Source organism: Danio rerio, chromosome 1 (genome assembly GCF_052040795.2).
Source record: "Danio rerio strain M-AB ecotype USA chromosome 1, GRCz13ab, whole genome shotgun sequence".
Classification (NCBI taxonomy): domain Eukaryota; kingdom Metazoa; phylum Chordata; class Actinopteri; order Cypriniformes; family Danionidae; genus Danio; species Danio rerio.
In genome coordinates, this window is record NC_141021.1 from 22219969 (window position 1) to 22236177 (window position 16209).

The following is a 16209-nucleotide window of genomic DNA, read 5'->3' on the forward strand; positions in this document are numbered from 1 at the left end:
GATATTCGTATTCAACATGATTCAGAAATCTTAAAATCTTGTGCTTAAATGGAAGCCACACATTTTTTAACAACCTTTTGTGCAAATTATTTCACATGACAATAATGACTTTATTTGATTAGTGACCTAGAACGCTTTTTTTATTTCATTTTATATCATAACTGTTCTCACGTTGTATTTTACTTTTTTTTTACTTTATTACTTTTTTACTATCTTTTTTTTCTCATTTACCCTAACCCTATAAATCCAACCATCACTGGAAACCTGTGCCAAATTTTGAATATTAAAAGACCCTGTTAAGCAAGATTTAAAAGGTCACAAAATACCGAAACACATTTTTTGAGATGCTGAGTCATACATCCCACGTTGCTAAAACGTTATTAGGACACATATATTTAGCTAACAAGTGACAATTGGTTGCTTTTGCATTGTTTAGAGTGTAAATTATGTAAATTCCAGCGTAGAGATTGGTTATCTGTACCGGCCTGTACAAAGTGACGTCATTAAGTTTTCAGCACTAATTCATGAGAAAGACTTGGTTCGAACCAATCAGTGTGCTCTATTGTGAACGAGATGCAATTCATTAATATGCATGATATAGCTTAGAAGATTCCTTTAACCTGTTACAGTGTTCAGAGAGACGCCATGTTGTGTTGCCAACCGTAATTCAAACAAGTAGTAGAAGAATTGTTTGGAGACCTGTGGTCGTCAGTGTTGTGTTTATAAATGTGCTGCAATGAAGGTTCTATTTCTATTTCTCCATGATGAGAGCACAGCTTGCAAGTGAACCCACATGTGTGGATTACAGTGGTCTGCTAACATGCGAAAAAAATAATGTTTGTAAGAAACATTTTTTTACCAGAAAGCTCCTAGAATCTGGAAATGGTGAAACCCGGATTGGCCACTCGTGTTCTTTTAAGAAAAGATGCGACTGGAGTTTGTGTTAATTGTCCTGTCTCTACAGATTTGGTAAGTATGTAATCAATGTTGCTTGTTTATGTTTATTCAAATGGAAAAGTTAGTTGATATCGTCAGCGGTACTCTTTCAGTTTAAAAGAAAAACCTTAGTCAAAATGATTTAGTTACTAAATTTACAGTAATATCACGACAATATTATGGACTGAAAATCCTTCTCTTTCACACAGATCCGCTGTAAATGCTGCTCTTCAAGTTACTGTCTATCTCCCCTGCGTCTGTGATTGTGTTGCTGGTATGAAAATCTGCTGTAATGCACATACTGAAACTCCCCTTTTCATGCAAACTCTTCCCTCTTTAGCCACTCGACACTCCCACCTAAACAAAGCTGGACTCACCCAGTTTCCTGACTTTTTTTAAACTAGAGGTGCGAAAACACCCTGCTGAGACAGAGGGGGTTTTATGGCCCTTTAAAAGGACACATGGCTTGTCCTCATAAACCACCTCCATACTGTATTACCTAAGTCATACCAAGACTTACGCGAAATCTGCGCGTGCAGATATCTGCAGATAAATTTATTTTTATTCAGTTTTTAAATTAATTTCACTAATATTATTGTGATATAATAATAGTTATATTAAATGTTTATCCGAGTTATTTACAATACAGTAATATTTTCTGTTTTTTAGTACATATATTATACAAAAGACTTGCTTTGTTTGCCAAATAAGTGGATCTAGTTGGTAATTAAAATTTGTTTTGTTTTTTTGGTTTCATATATTAAGTTTTTAGTTATGATACTCCTAAAATAATTCCGCATAAATCCGCAGATTTTTTTTTTTTTTTACAAAATTCTGCGCAGAAATAGCAAAAAATGTCCTCATATTCCATCTGGCACTAGTCATACCCAAGTCAGTGTACAAACTGTCCTTGTTAACCACATAAACCAGTACAGACACGCACACACAAGAGCACTAAGTCTGGTTAAGCTTCTATTCTTCCCTATCAAATTCAGGTCAGTGTGCATTAGTGAACAAAGTTTTTTCAACATACTGTTGTTCACACACACATGCACACATGCTTTTCAAACACCGATGCATCAGCTTAAAATTATGTTTACTTGCATGTATGCATGTGTATTTGAATGTAAACATACAGTACGGTGAGTTAATCATGTGTGTGTGTTTCTAGGTCATACTCTATATCCTCTAAGTAAGTTATATGAGCCTACAGGCAATCTGTGCAGCGCTGTCTCTCTTAGACTAAACGTGACTTCACAAATAACAAACTTCAACAGACTCATCAGATAGCACAGAGCCCTCTTGACTTTGTTATGCTGATGTTCTTGGGCAAATGCACTAATAAGCAACTAGTAAAGCTTGTACTGAGAGTCTTTTAAAAGATACACATCTTACGGACACACATGCACAAAGGAAAATGAAAACAGAAGCAGAATTAAGACTTTGAAGCTTTGTGAAACTCCAGATGTTTAAAATCAGAGTCAATGAGCAAGCCCTGAAGAGACAGTAAAGACTGAGCGCATGTGTGTGTGTGTGTGTGTGTATCCCAGGATGCCGCTGGTTTAACTTCTTGACCCTGACTCTAGAGCTTAAATGGTAATATCTCTATCCTCCTCTCCTCAGGTCTAGCTGTTTTTCTTTTCAAAGAGACACACACATACACACACATACACACGCTGCTTTAAACGTTCCAAAGCCCACAAAAATGTTAAAAGGCCTGCAGGGCAGAGCTGCAGTGGAAGCTGACAGTGCTCGTATGAAAGGCGAGGTTCAGTGGGAGACACTGTTTGACTATAACAGACCATCTAAATGCTTCAACATGTGCAGAGATCTGGAAGACAACTGTGTCAAAGTTTACTTTAACACTTTCATGTTTCATTCACACAATTGTGTTTATAAAGCGGCTCCAACTATCAATAGCTTAAATACACAGTTTTGCCATAACATCGTTAGATTAAATGGTTTTAAAGATCTGACCCATTTCTGATTCTATAAAAAGGGTTGTTGTGCTTCTGTGCCTTTAAGACCTCATGTGAATGGCCTCTTCACATGAGAATAATCAAGCATGTTTTGTTATTGGCTTCAGAGAATTTTTTATTTACACACGCTTCATTCTTCATAACCACGTTTCTTTAATGCCTCCATTATTATTATTATGACAGGTGGGTAAAACATTTCATTGTGAAATGGAAATTGTCATGGTCAGATTTAAAATTATATCAGATTTCTTCTTCTGTGACAAAAACAAATATATATCTCAGTGAGAGCATTCACAAAATACGTGGATAACTATCACAAATTTGATTATTTCAGAAACTGCTTTTTAAGTGTAATTAGTAAAGCGGCTATGCAAAAAAATAAGTTTTCATGAGATTCTAAAGATTTTTCATGAGATTTTTTTAATTTATTTTTAAAAATCTTTTTTAGGGGGTTTTCACCTTTGATTGGGATAGGATAGTGGAGGTTTCAGACAGGAAAGTACTGGGAGCAGAGAGAAGGGAAGAGTCGGCAAAGGACATCAAGCCAAGAATCGAACTCGGGTCACCGTGAGCACCATGGTGCTATATGTCGATGGACTTAACCTTTAGGCTATTGGCGCAGATGACTTTTTTAGTTTTGACAATTCTGAATCAACTGTATGAACTGACAACATGATTTTGTGCTTTTTTTATGGCGACAATAAACAAATAAGACCAGTTACACACTGGGGCTAAGCAGGGCTGAGCTTGGTCAGTAGCTGGATGGGAGGTCACAGGGGAAAGCTAGATTGCTGTTGAAACTGGTGTTAGTGAGCAGGAGGCGATCAACCTGTGGTCTGTGTGAATCCTAATGCCCCAGTATAGGGAAGGGGACATTATACTGTCAGTGAGCACTGTCTTTCAGATGAGACTCTAAACTGACTCTCTGTGGTCATTAAAAATCCCATGGCACTTCTCGTAAAGAGTAGGGGTGTAACCCAGTGTCCTGGCTAAATTTCCGTCCTTATCCATCCTGGCCTCCCAATCATCTCCATCCACTGAATTGGCTCTATCACTTTCTCTCCACTCCACTGATAGCCATTGATGTTTCCTACTATTACTTCCATGTTTGATGCGTACCTCGCATGCACAATCAGCGATGCACACATAAATAAACCCCTAGAACACTGACAAATGCATTTACATGCAACACGAAGCTGGGCATTGGGCAAAAAACTACCTGTTTTGATCAGATTTTGTTTTTAAAGCTTTAACTAATAAAAGGTAACATGTTTACATGACATTACAGTGTCCCTTGTTAGTCGCAGGAGTTATGTTTTAAAAATGTTTGCGCAATAGGAGAAATCCACAAAGTAGTCAAAAGCTTTACTTTTTACAATTATTATAGATGTTTTAAGGCTGTAAAACCCTTCACTACACTGTTGTCTCACATAGGCATTAACATTTTCACACCTGTCTCCTTCTAGTTAAACACGCGTGTAACTTCTACCTTCCTTTAGCATGTCTACAAGTCCAACAGTTTGAGCGATGGTTAGCATCTTCCTCTGCCTTTTGGGTGCTACCGTGGATGCCCTTGTTGGCGCAGAATGTTTTGTCAACATTATGGGGTTTGTTGGGGTGAAAACTTGCAAACATACAGTACAGCACTTCAGAGTTTGACTGACAATGGCCAATCAGGATGCAGAACACAATGCGCTGTTTAAAAAAAGCATGTCAAATTGCCCTAAAAAAATCAGCAAAACTGCAAGACTGCCAAAGGGGAACCCCATTATGGTGAGGGACCACTGTACACATATCAGCTTATTAAGCAGTAATTGGCTGCAAATGAGCATGTACAGTATGTGTAAATGCATTCACAAGAGCGCCCACACACATCTAACCAGTGTTGGTTCTGGATGTTTTTGTCCCATTCTTTTTTCCATTGGGATTTTGTTAATAGTGTAATTAGCCATGAACCAAAGCAAGCAGTTATATGGAGAATCACAACATTACAGCCATTCAATTAAAGCAAGGATATTTGTAAAAATCTGACAAATAGACAAAGATACAAGACTACGTAAAGGCTTGAATGAGGGAAAGGACTACAATCCAAAAATCATTGTGAATGACACAGTGAATTATTAAAATTACAGGGAAATATAAAACTACATAAAGGTTTAAGACACCCTGGAGTAGTTTGAGATTTTAACAGATCTGTGTGTTTGCGCATTAGTTAAGACACCTGTCAGCTTAAATTGTGGGGAAAACTGGATAATTGTGAGCTTTTGTCAACTAATTTCAGCTTCCGGGTTTAAAATAGTTCTTGTGACAGTATCAAAATTGGCAACGTAGCGCGATGCTGTCAGGCCTGATACAGCAAAGCTGTTTGTGTTTGAGAGCTGTACGAGAATTGGAGAATGGCGGATTTTATCTTTTATCGCCTATACCCGTGCTGCTCTGTTTGCCTTTGTTTAAAATTCTCTAAATAACCAGCAGGGCTAATGGTTGAAATAGACAGGGCAAGAGACCTGCTACACTGCTATCCACTGTTTCTGCATTCAGACCCGGGGATTAAGGAGGAGAGAAGTCCTTCTCATTTAGTGTTTACATAAATATGATTATCTTTATAATGATATAAATTGTGGTTATGTCTATATGAAATTATGAAATACAAATGTAGCACAGCATTAAATTACTGTTTATTTCTTTGCATTTTAACTTTGCAAACTATAAAATCATGCGTCTCACAGTTTGTGTTTACAGTCTTTGAGCCAACTGACAACAGTTATTCGCTACCCTCTTTCTCCCCCTGCCCACTCCTCCCTATGGTCGCATCCATTATTATGCATGTTTTGAAAAAATTCTGAAGTAGACTTAAACTGAAAAAGGGGGGTTTCATGACCCTTTAAGAGTGCACTGTTAAATATCTCTTGCTCAAAGCAAAGCTCTGATTGGTGGAATCACATCATGTATAATATGATTTGAGTTAACTCAGTTATGAGACACAATGGCTTTCAAATTAAACCCTATTTTAAAGAACTTCTGTGCACACAAGTCTTATCTTTAAAGAACCATCAATTATTTTTGTAAAAAAATGTATTAAAAAATTTCATTTCTTTTTCATTTTAAAAACCCTGACTGCTGCACTGTATGGTATTTGTAAAACCAAAACGAAGACAAAAAGAAAGATACCTGGCACAAAAATGACATTACTCTGCATCTTAAATGCTGAGAAGAAAGTCACAGGGTTTTTTCTTCCCGTGTTTGTGCGTTTTTGCTCATCCTCAGCAGAATATGGTATAAATCAACATGCTTACACATGCTATATCCGCCACTGCCAGATGAATACCCCCACTTATCTTGTCCTAGCCACTATTATTCTTTTGCGAATGCCTGTACATACCTTCCTTGCAGTCATGTTTGTTCTCATGTAGGATGAAGCCGTTGCGGCACTGGCACACATAGCTGCCAATAGTGTTGATGCACTCATGCTGGCATCCACCGTTATCCTTTGAACATTCGTCTTTATCTGTAACAGAAAGAGAAGAGTGTGATGAACAGTCAATTCCCGAGGAGGCCAATCTGATCCTTCTGATTTCTTAACTTATTTTTATATCCTTTGAATGAGACGTCTGAGTGAGAGATGATGACCTGTGATTGCTGAGAGAACTATAACAATGTGCTTTTCAGTGTAATAATAATAAATTCTGACATCTGGAAGCTGATTTTGTTATTAAATTGTATTGAAAGAGCAATTACAGTGTGTGATTGAGGTTAAATGCCTATATCACTTTACTAACCATGTAAGATGTCTAAAAACAACAGAGAGAAGACAAAATCAGCATTAGTTGAATGCAAAAAAATGTGTATCACAGACAACTTAATTTAACTGAATTTAACTTGCATTTTATGATAAATTCTATACAAATAAAGCCTATCCATATGTAAATAAGTCTATTAATTCAGCACAATCAGACCATTGTTACATGCAAATTATGTTCATTATAAATGCATATATTTAGGGCTGCAACTACTAATTGATAAAAATAAATAATTATTGAAAATGAATTTCATTGTCAACAACATTATCGATTAGTTGGGCTGCTCACATGACAGAAGGCAGGGAAGAATTTGACATTGAATGCTTCTAAGGGGACTGTAACCTGCCTACTTTACAAAACTGATCTTCATTGTGTCAAAATGGTATAGCTTGAGTGTTTTTTACTTAGAACTGTTTACTAACTTCAAGACATTCTCGCTAGTTCAGTTTAGTTGCGACTCGAGAGCATCACATTGCATACTCACCTCATGAGCTTTTATGATGGTTAATTAAATGGTGCTACTTTTGAAAAGCTTAAACATAGCAAATAGAGAATATAGAGAGACCACATATTTAAAGGGCACCTATTTTAGGCCTTTTTTAACATTTAAAATAAGTATTTTGTGTCTACAGAGTGTGTCTGTAAAGTTTCAGCTCAAAAAAAACAATCAGATTATCTATTATACCTTTTAGAATATTGATTTTCTGCTTTGAAAACTATGTTGCTGTTTTTGTTGTCTGTGCCTTTAATTCTAGTTCTCCCCGCCCACCGTTTTCATATGCCTGTCAAAGTGTGCCTCAATCTCTGGCTGCGTCAGATAAAAAGCACAGTGACAGACATGAATAAAGCAGATCTCACATAACGTTTGTGAGAAATACCACAGTAAAAACTTTCCCAATGATTATTTGATGTATTTGTTGTGGAGTTAATTCAAGCTGAGTTAATTCAACAATGAGTCACACACAATGTCGTTACAAAGTTTGTGCACACACACAGACACACACACACATCATGCGCATCATGTTTAACTTTGCACTGTTTTTGCACGGCAAATGTGACAGGATACACATTATTATCCACTGCTGTGTGGATATCCGTTATGTTAATGTTCAAAATAAAGGTCCACAAACTGGGATTTAATGCCACAAACCGGGATTGAAGCGTCTTCTTTTATAACTGTACTGACATGTGGCTGTGGTGATGAATTACATAGATTTTACCATATTTACTTTATTACAAACATGCACTGTTTAATAAATGTACAAATAAACTTGTAAAACTCATTCACATTTGATGATGATTGATGATCACAGAGAGCTAAACAGATCTTTTAATGCCAGTTGTTTTGCGCTTGTCCTGTCTTGTTAATATGATTATACGTGTTACTGTGGAAATATGTTAATACGTGGCTCCTACGCTCCTACATCACGCTGCGATGGGTCTCAAAATTGGAGGGATTTGGATCCTATTTTAACGTCAGGAAATTTATAAAAAGAGACTTTATACTTTTTATCACTCCAATATGACTGTGGACACACTATACCTGCACACAGTCCTGTCCAAACAACTTAAAAAAGATGATTTTCATTATTGGTGCTCTTTAAAACCAGCAAGCAACAGTAGCAGAAGAAAATTACTATTGGTCAATGTTGTCGTTTACAGCGAATGCTAATTATGTTACATGTGTGCACTGAGAGGTGAAAGTTTACATGTTCTTCTGATTTTTACCTTGGTTTCAAAAACAAATGTTTGTTGTTGATTTATTATTTATTTATTTAAGTTCTGCTTCTTAATGTCTTATTGTCAGCATAAGTATGTCTTAATTTCATAATGTGGATATAATATTAGTACAACAATTGCTTTGTGTTTATTTATATTTTGGATATTCAGCGAAGTTTTAATGTTCAAAAACAAATTAGTTTTTCATTTAAAATGTCAAAAGTAAATATTGTTAAACTCGATATGCGGCTTGTGCATTTTTAAGTATACTTTCATGCATAGATAATACTCAGATTTATGGTTTACATAGTTATAATCAGCAAAACATCAAATTGAAAAAGTATTTTGTTTTTATCTGATTAAATGAAAAAATAATATCATCAAAATAATCTTAGTTGCAACCCTATATATACTATAGGTGTAGCTTAATCAGATTTGCATACTTCTATAGTTAATTGGACAAAAAATAAACAATATACTTGCAAATAATCTGAGATATACTTGGGCGACCCTTTTCCCTGATTAAAAACATGCAGGACAGGAGAGAGTCATACTGTTTTTGCATACTGTATGAGAAAAGTGTAAAGCTATTACGAAAAAGCAATGGCTTATGTAGAATGTGAGTGTTATAAGTGTAAACTAAATGAGCCACTTAATGGTTGCATGTTGTGAAACAGTCAAAATGTCTTTTTCCTTCGATTGCACATCTACACACTCAAGCATCCCTTGAGTCAGAAGCCCCACGAAAACAGTTTTTACCATGGAAGTCGCAGGTTTGGCGAATTATCACACTTCAACCGCTGCTCAAAACCACCAGCATATTCATCATTCAAACCCAAAGCATGACAGAAGGAGAGATAGATAAGAGACCCAAGCCTTTGTGGGTTACCGCACATTTTTCATAATTAATGCTATTTTCAAAGCATGTACTATGTCTTTAATGATTTCCTGCTGTTTTACTGTGTGAGACAGTATTCTTTTAATGTTTGATCAGAAAATACCAGAGCCAAAGACATGAGAGGAATTATGTATTGTACCTTAAAAAAACATTGTACAGGTCCAGCGTATAAGAATTATGCTTTTCTGCGCATTTACAATGAATGAATCATTTCTTTCAGTGTTTCCAGTTCGTTGCTCTCATTTGGCTCAGCAGACACTCATTCAGATTAGGAGTGTGTGGGAGAGCTTTGGGACCTCCCTAAGTCTGTCGGCTCTGAGCCAGCAAAAATCCAACTTCTAAGATTTTGTGCAGTTGGTGGAAGACAAAAGTTAGAAATAGATTGTCACATGTAGCAAGTTAAACTGTATTTCTATGATATAATAATCAGCCTAGTAAATATTTAAAAAAAAAAAACACCAGTGTAGAAGCCATTTGACAAGCAGCGACAAATGTTAAATTAAGTTTAGTTTTTTTCAGTTAAATGATGTAATAATAATAATAATAATCAGAACATCTTTGTCTCTTTGTTCCTTCACCAAACAGTTTGAGTCTTCTGGATCTAATGGGTGTGAGATGATGAAACAGGGATTCTGAACTAGATTCAGAACTATTACACACTACCAACATATACTTATTTGTACTCTGATTTTCTGATAACTGATTTTCTTTGCTATTCTTTCGTTTCACGAGTTCACACTTTTCAAGAGTTTACACATGTTTGGCATGCTGTTCTGGGAGAGAGCCCTGAGCTCATAAGATCCTCTAGCCCAGGGCTCCCTCCCGTTTGCAGGGCGAGAGCGGAGTTTGAGAGCTCCCTTGCTGTAGTAGCTAATGAACAGATAGTTATTGTTCTTAAGAGATAACTACTTTCTAGGAGCATGTCTATGGTGCTGATTTGGATTAGTTAAGTCGAAGGATAATAAATAAATGAATGTTTAGCAAAAAATAAAAAGCATTAACAACAATAGAAGTGTAATATAAAACTATAATGACATTTTTATCATTTATTCATTTTCTTTTTGGCTTGGTCTTTTTATTAATCGGGGGTCGCCACAGCCGAATTAAACATCAACTTATCCAGCATATGTTTTACACAGTGAATGGCCTTCCAGCTGCAACCCATCACTGGGAAACATCCATCCACACTCATTCACACACATACACTACAGACAATTTAGCCTACCCAATTCACCTGTACCGCAAGTCTTTGAACTGTGGGGGAAACTGGAGCACCCGGAGGAAACCCACGCAAACACGGGGAGAACATGCAAACTCCACACAGAAACGCCAACTGACCCAGTCGAGGCTCAAACCAGTGACTTACTTGCTGTGAAAAAAAGTTTTTTAATATATACAGTTGAAGTCAGAATTATTAGCCCCCTTCGATTTTTTTCTTCTTTTTTAAATATTTTCCAAATGATGTTTAACAGAGCAAGGACATTTTCACAGTATGTCTGATAATATTTTTTCTTCTGAAGAAAGTCTTATTTGTTTTATTTTGGCTAGAATAAAAGCAGTTTTGAATTATTTATAAACCATTTTAGGGACAAAATGATTAGACCCTTTAAGCTATATTTTTTTCTCGATAATCTACAGAACAAACCACTGTTAAACAATAACTTGCCTAATTCCCCTAACCTGCCTAGTTAACTTAATTAACCTAGTTAAGCCTTTAAATGTCACTTTAAGCTGTATAGATGTGTCTTTAATAGTAAAATATTATTTACAGACATGATGGTAAAGATAAAATAAATCAGTTATTAAAATTATTATGTTTAGAAATGTGTTGGAAAAATCTTCTCTAGGTTAAACAGAAATTGGGGAAAAAATAAACAAGCGGTCTAATAATTTAGGGGGGCTAATAATTTGACTTCAACTGTATATATTATAATGTTATATTACCTATTTACTTAATAGGTACAGGTACATTAAACATATATTTTTTTTACCTAAATATTTCTGACACTTTGATTTTACCCCAACAGAGACACTACTTAATTTAATATGCTTTATACATGTCTAAAAATCACTTTAGTAAATTAATTGATTGTGAAAGTGACGCATTTCATCTAGGAACCTATTTATTACCTGACTTTTATTTTTTATCAGTTTGTTCCCAGGTAGAACTAAATATAAAAAAGAATGATGCCAAGAGAAAAATATTAATAGTTACCAATAATGTTTCAAAATTTGTTCAAGGTAACAGAAAAGCTTTTTTTCATGCAAAAAGTTCAACAAATGCTGCTGACCCAAAAGCCTGACACATTTGTTGCCTCAAAGACAGAGCCCAGTTTCCAAGAGGATGAATGGATTTTTAAAGGCACCTCAAAAGTGAGGGCAAATCCATTTCCAAAAAAACAGTCAGGGGAGAGAAGGCTGTACCTGAAACACGCCTTGACATGACCTGCTGGCCAATCAAAGCTGGCACATCAATATCAACCTCCTGGCAAGACAAAAATATAAAGAGTCGCTCTTTGCAACGAGCTGGCCTGTCTGTGGAAGAGAACGCCCTGATTCACACACTTTTAAAGTTGCAGTTTACATCTTCAACACACATTAAAATTCCAGATCTTAATTACTCCAAAACATCTATATTTCACTATCAATTATGCATCCAAATGGGTTACAAAACACAATAAAAATTAAGATTCCAGAGTTTGGATTAAGCTGTTCCACAATGTATTCCAACAACCAAAGTTTCAAACCAAACCCACAGAACTTCTTACGGTGCATTATTGTGAGGGAGAGAGGAGAGCCTTGTTCCTTGTTCAGAATTTACATTATAAAATTCATATATACACAAGAGCCAGGGTGGAGGTGTCAAAACACAGCTAAAGCACTTCCAAATCTCCATTTCAAATGAAAAGAACTGACACGGTGGTCTTACCGGAGAAGAAATGAGCTTTGAAGCCTTTCTTGGAGACTGTGTTGTCTGATTTGAACTCGATTCGCATGTTGTTGTACTGGGAGGTGATGACCTCAGGAACTTCCGTACCGCAGTATTTCCCATGAAGTTTTGAGTCAGATGACAAGCCGCTCCGCACCTCGACATAGTCATACTTGCACACCTGCACAGATAAAATATACAAATAATACACTGATAAACATCCATCCATCTTCCTGTCTGACTGTTTGTCTATCTGCCTACGCAAACAATTACCACACTGGCACAAACACACACACACACACACACACACACACAAACACAGTTAGAGGGTGTGTGATCTCACCTCATTTCCCTCCAGCTCAAATGCTTCAAACTGCATGGATATACGGTACTGAGTCGGGGCCACTACTTGCCACACACAGTTTTTGTTGGGAGGGTATTCCTTAGGCCAGCCTGGGGTGGTAATTGTGCCATTCAACTTAGTCAACAAACCGCCACACGCCGCTGAAAGAGAAAAAGAGTGAGAAGAAAGTCTATGAAAACACAGAGAATTAAAGATTCTTTTTCAGTTATTTGCCAGTGTACAGATTAATGCCAGGTTTAGGGGGCGATCATATCGAAAGCTTTTTGCGTTGAGAGGTGCATATTTTAAATGGTTTACTAACGGGTGCAAGCGTTTTGTGCGCTGCTTATGAGCCCTACCTCCCTCGCATTTTAACTGCCTGCTGAACCTATCGTTTTTGCCGTTGCGCACTGTCTGCTTGCAGTTAAAAAATATTCAACTCACATCTTTTTCATTCTCCAATCAAATGAAAGCAAAGGCGGGGTTTCCGTTGAGTTGACAGCAGTGTTTGTGTTGTCAAGATGACTAAGGAGACTTTTAAAAATGGAGGAGAGAATAGTAATCGCTGTTTCAAGTAATCCAGAGCTGTATAACTTTACAAATCCTGCTCCTTCCCCACCCCCTAATGCCCAGCTTTTACAGGAAACTATTTCTGGTCAACACATTGTAGACTTGTTCTTTCTGTATATAAGATTGCACTAGTGTTGTTGTTTTTTTTATTTATTTATCTATTTGATTTTATTATTATTATTTGCTTAAAATACTCTTCAGTGTATTTGCTTATTGTTACATGTTTATGTCTTTGAATATTTTTGTAATGTTTCACAATGTATAAATAAAACATAAAAAAACAAATCTTGAATATCAAAATATTCTTAAATATTACAATTATAACAATATCAACAGCAACAATCGCGCACAATACGCAGCTGATTCAGTTGTTGCCTAGTGACATGAAAAAGCACACTGCGCTTCTTTTTTTCTTGTCTGCTCACAGTTGAACAAAGTCACTTCTTAGCGGAAAAAGTATGTTACGTTAGTCGCGTCTTTTTCTTTCTCCAATCAAATGAAAGCAGAGGTGGGGTTTCCGTTGAGGTAACAGCAGTGTTTGTGTTGTCAAGAGGACTACGGAGATTTTTAATGACGGAGGAGAGAGTGGTAATCGCTATCTCAATTTATCCAGAGCTGTATGACTTTACAAATCTTCAATATCACAATATTACAAAATATTACAATTATAACAATATAAACAGCAACATTTGAGCTCAATACGCATCTAATTCAGTTGTTGCCTAGTGACATGAAAAAGCACACTGCGCTTCTTTTTTTCTTGTCAACAAAAAAGGCGGTTGTGCTGCGCTTCGCGTTTTTGCTGTTGTGAGGTGTCTGCTCACAGTTGAGCAAAGTCACTTCTTAGCGAAAAAAGTATGTTACGTTAGTCGAGTCTTTATCATTCTCCAATCAACTGTAAGCAGAGGTGGGGTTTCCGTTGAGGTAACAGCATTGTTTGTGTTGTCAAGAGAACTACAGAGATTTTTAATGACGGAGGAGAGAATAGTAATCACTATCTCAATTTATCCAGAGCTGTATGACTTTACAAATCTTCAATATCACAATATTATTAAATATTACAATTATAACAATATTAACAGCAACACTCAAGCACAATACGCATCTAATTCAGTTGTTGCCTAGTGACAAAAAAAGCACACTGCACTTCTTTTTCGTGTCAACAAAAAAGGCGGTTGTGGTGCGTCTTGTGTTTTTGCCATTGCGTGCCGTGCGCTCGTAGTTGAAAAAAGTCACGTCTGAGCAAATAAAGCATGTTACTTCAGTCACGTCTTTTTCATTCTTCAAATCAAATGAAAGCAAAGGCAGGGTTTTTGCTGAAGTGACAGCAGTGTCTGTGTTATCAAGACGATTATGGAGACTTTTATAGATGGAGGAGAGGATAGTGGTCGCTGTTTCAAGTTATTTAGAGCTGTATGACTTTACAAATCTTGAATATCACAATATTATTAAATATTACTATTATAACAACATCAACAGCAACACTCGTGCACAATACGCAGCTGAATCAGCCGTTGCTTAATGACATAAAAAAGGCAGTGTGGTGCGCCTCATGATGTGGTGTCAGTTGCTAGTTCTGTCTTCTCAAAGACATTGCACACTTCTTACAAGACAGCAAGCAATAATTAGTGCAATGTGTCATTTGTATGTTTCTTGTCTACACCATGCAGAAGACTAATTCTTTTCCTCTCCATATGTACCAGGCACTTTCTTATGAACACTACATTTTTGAAGGCAAACATATATATGTACAGTATGCACAGAGAGGTGAGTTTGCAGCCCACTCACCTGCGTAGTTTAAATTCAGAATTTGCTCAATGTATGTTTATCTATGTATGAGTATGTATGTACACTTCCTTGACAAAACTCTTGTCGCCTATCTAAGTTTTAGGAACAACAAATAATAACTTAGCTTTGCTTAGACAAAAGTTTTGTCACTTAACAGAAATAATGTACAGTATGGAATATAAAGTCATGGTGCAGTGGACAAAGAATGAATATTGTGTATGACTCCCATGATCTTGGAGGACTGCATCCATAGTCGCATCTCTGCAATGACTCAAATAACTTCAATCAATAAAGTCGTCTGGAATGGCAAAAAGGCGTTCTTGCAAGACTCCCAGAGTTCATCTAGATCTTTGGATTTATCTTCAATACCTCCTCCTTCATCTTACCCCAGACATGGTCAATAATGTTCATATCTGGTACCTGGGCTGGCCAATCCTGGGGCACCTTGACCTTCTTTGCTTTCAGGAACTTTGATGTGGAGGCTGAAGTATGAGAAGATGCGCTATCCTGCTGAAGATTTTGCCCTCTCCTGTGGTTTGTAACGTAATGGGCAGCACAAATGTCTTAATACCTCAGGCTGTTGATGTTGCCATCCACTCTGCAGATCTCTCGCACGCCCCCATACTGAATGTAACCCCAAACCATGATTTTTCCTTCACCAAACTTAACTGACATCTGTAAGAATCTTGGGTCCATGTAGGTTTCAATAGGTCTTCTGCAGTATTTGTAATGATTGGGATGCAGTTCAACAGATGATTCATCAGAAAAATCTGTCTTCTTTTCCAAACGATCAACTAGTTATTATATATATAACTATATTATAGTTAATGATCAAGTTATTATTTGTTGCTCTTAAAACTGGGATTGATGACAAAACTTTTGTCAGGTAGTATATGTATCTGTGTTTGTATGCATTTATAAACTGCTAATCTAGCTTAGACTTATCATAGCATCTATATATTGCTGCACTTTGGGGACTTGAAGTGCTTCTTGTCTCTCATTTGTACTCACTTTGGATAAAAGCCTCTGTTAAATGAATAAATATAAATGAAGGTGCTAAAATCTCATAATCTAAAAAATCATCAATCATAACAGACAAAAATAATGTGTAGCCTGAACCTGCTGTGATTTTTTGTTTGTGTGTTACAACAACACACTGTGTTTTGTTGATGACGTGACAAAACTCCTGTTTTTTCAGAGCATGGTATGGTCCAAGTGCTGTTCTTGTTGTTTTCCTGTTGACTGCG

General features: G+C 36.5%; 1 protein-coding gene across 2 annotated transcripts in view; it reads right to left on the reverse strand.

Annotated features, from left to right (window-relative positions):
- tll1 (tolloid-like 1) overlaps positions 1–16209 on the reverse strand; it is an 86857-nt gene that overhangs the window by 12878 nt on the left and 57770 nt on the right. For both annotated transcript variants that reach the window (NM_131010.1, XR_015475720.1), the window contains 3 exon segments: positions 6298–6423; positions 12262–12442; positions 12605–12765. In NM_131010.1, the coding sequence (NP_571085.1) occupies positions 6298–6423; positions 12262–12442; positions 12605–12765 (468 nt within the window).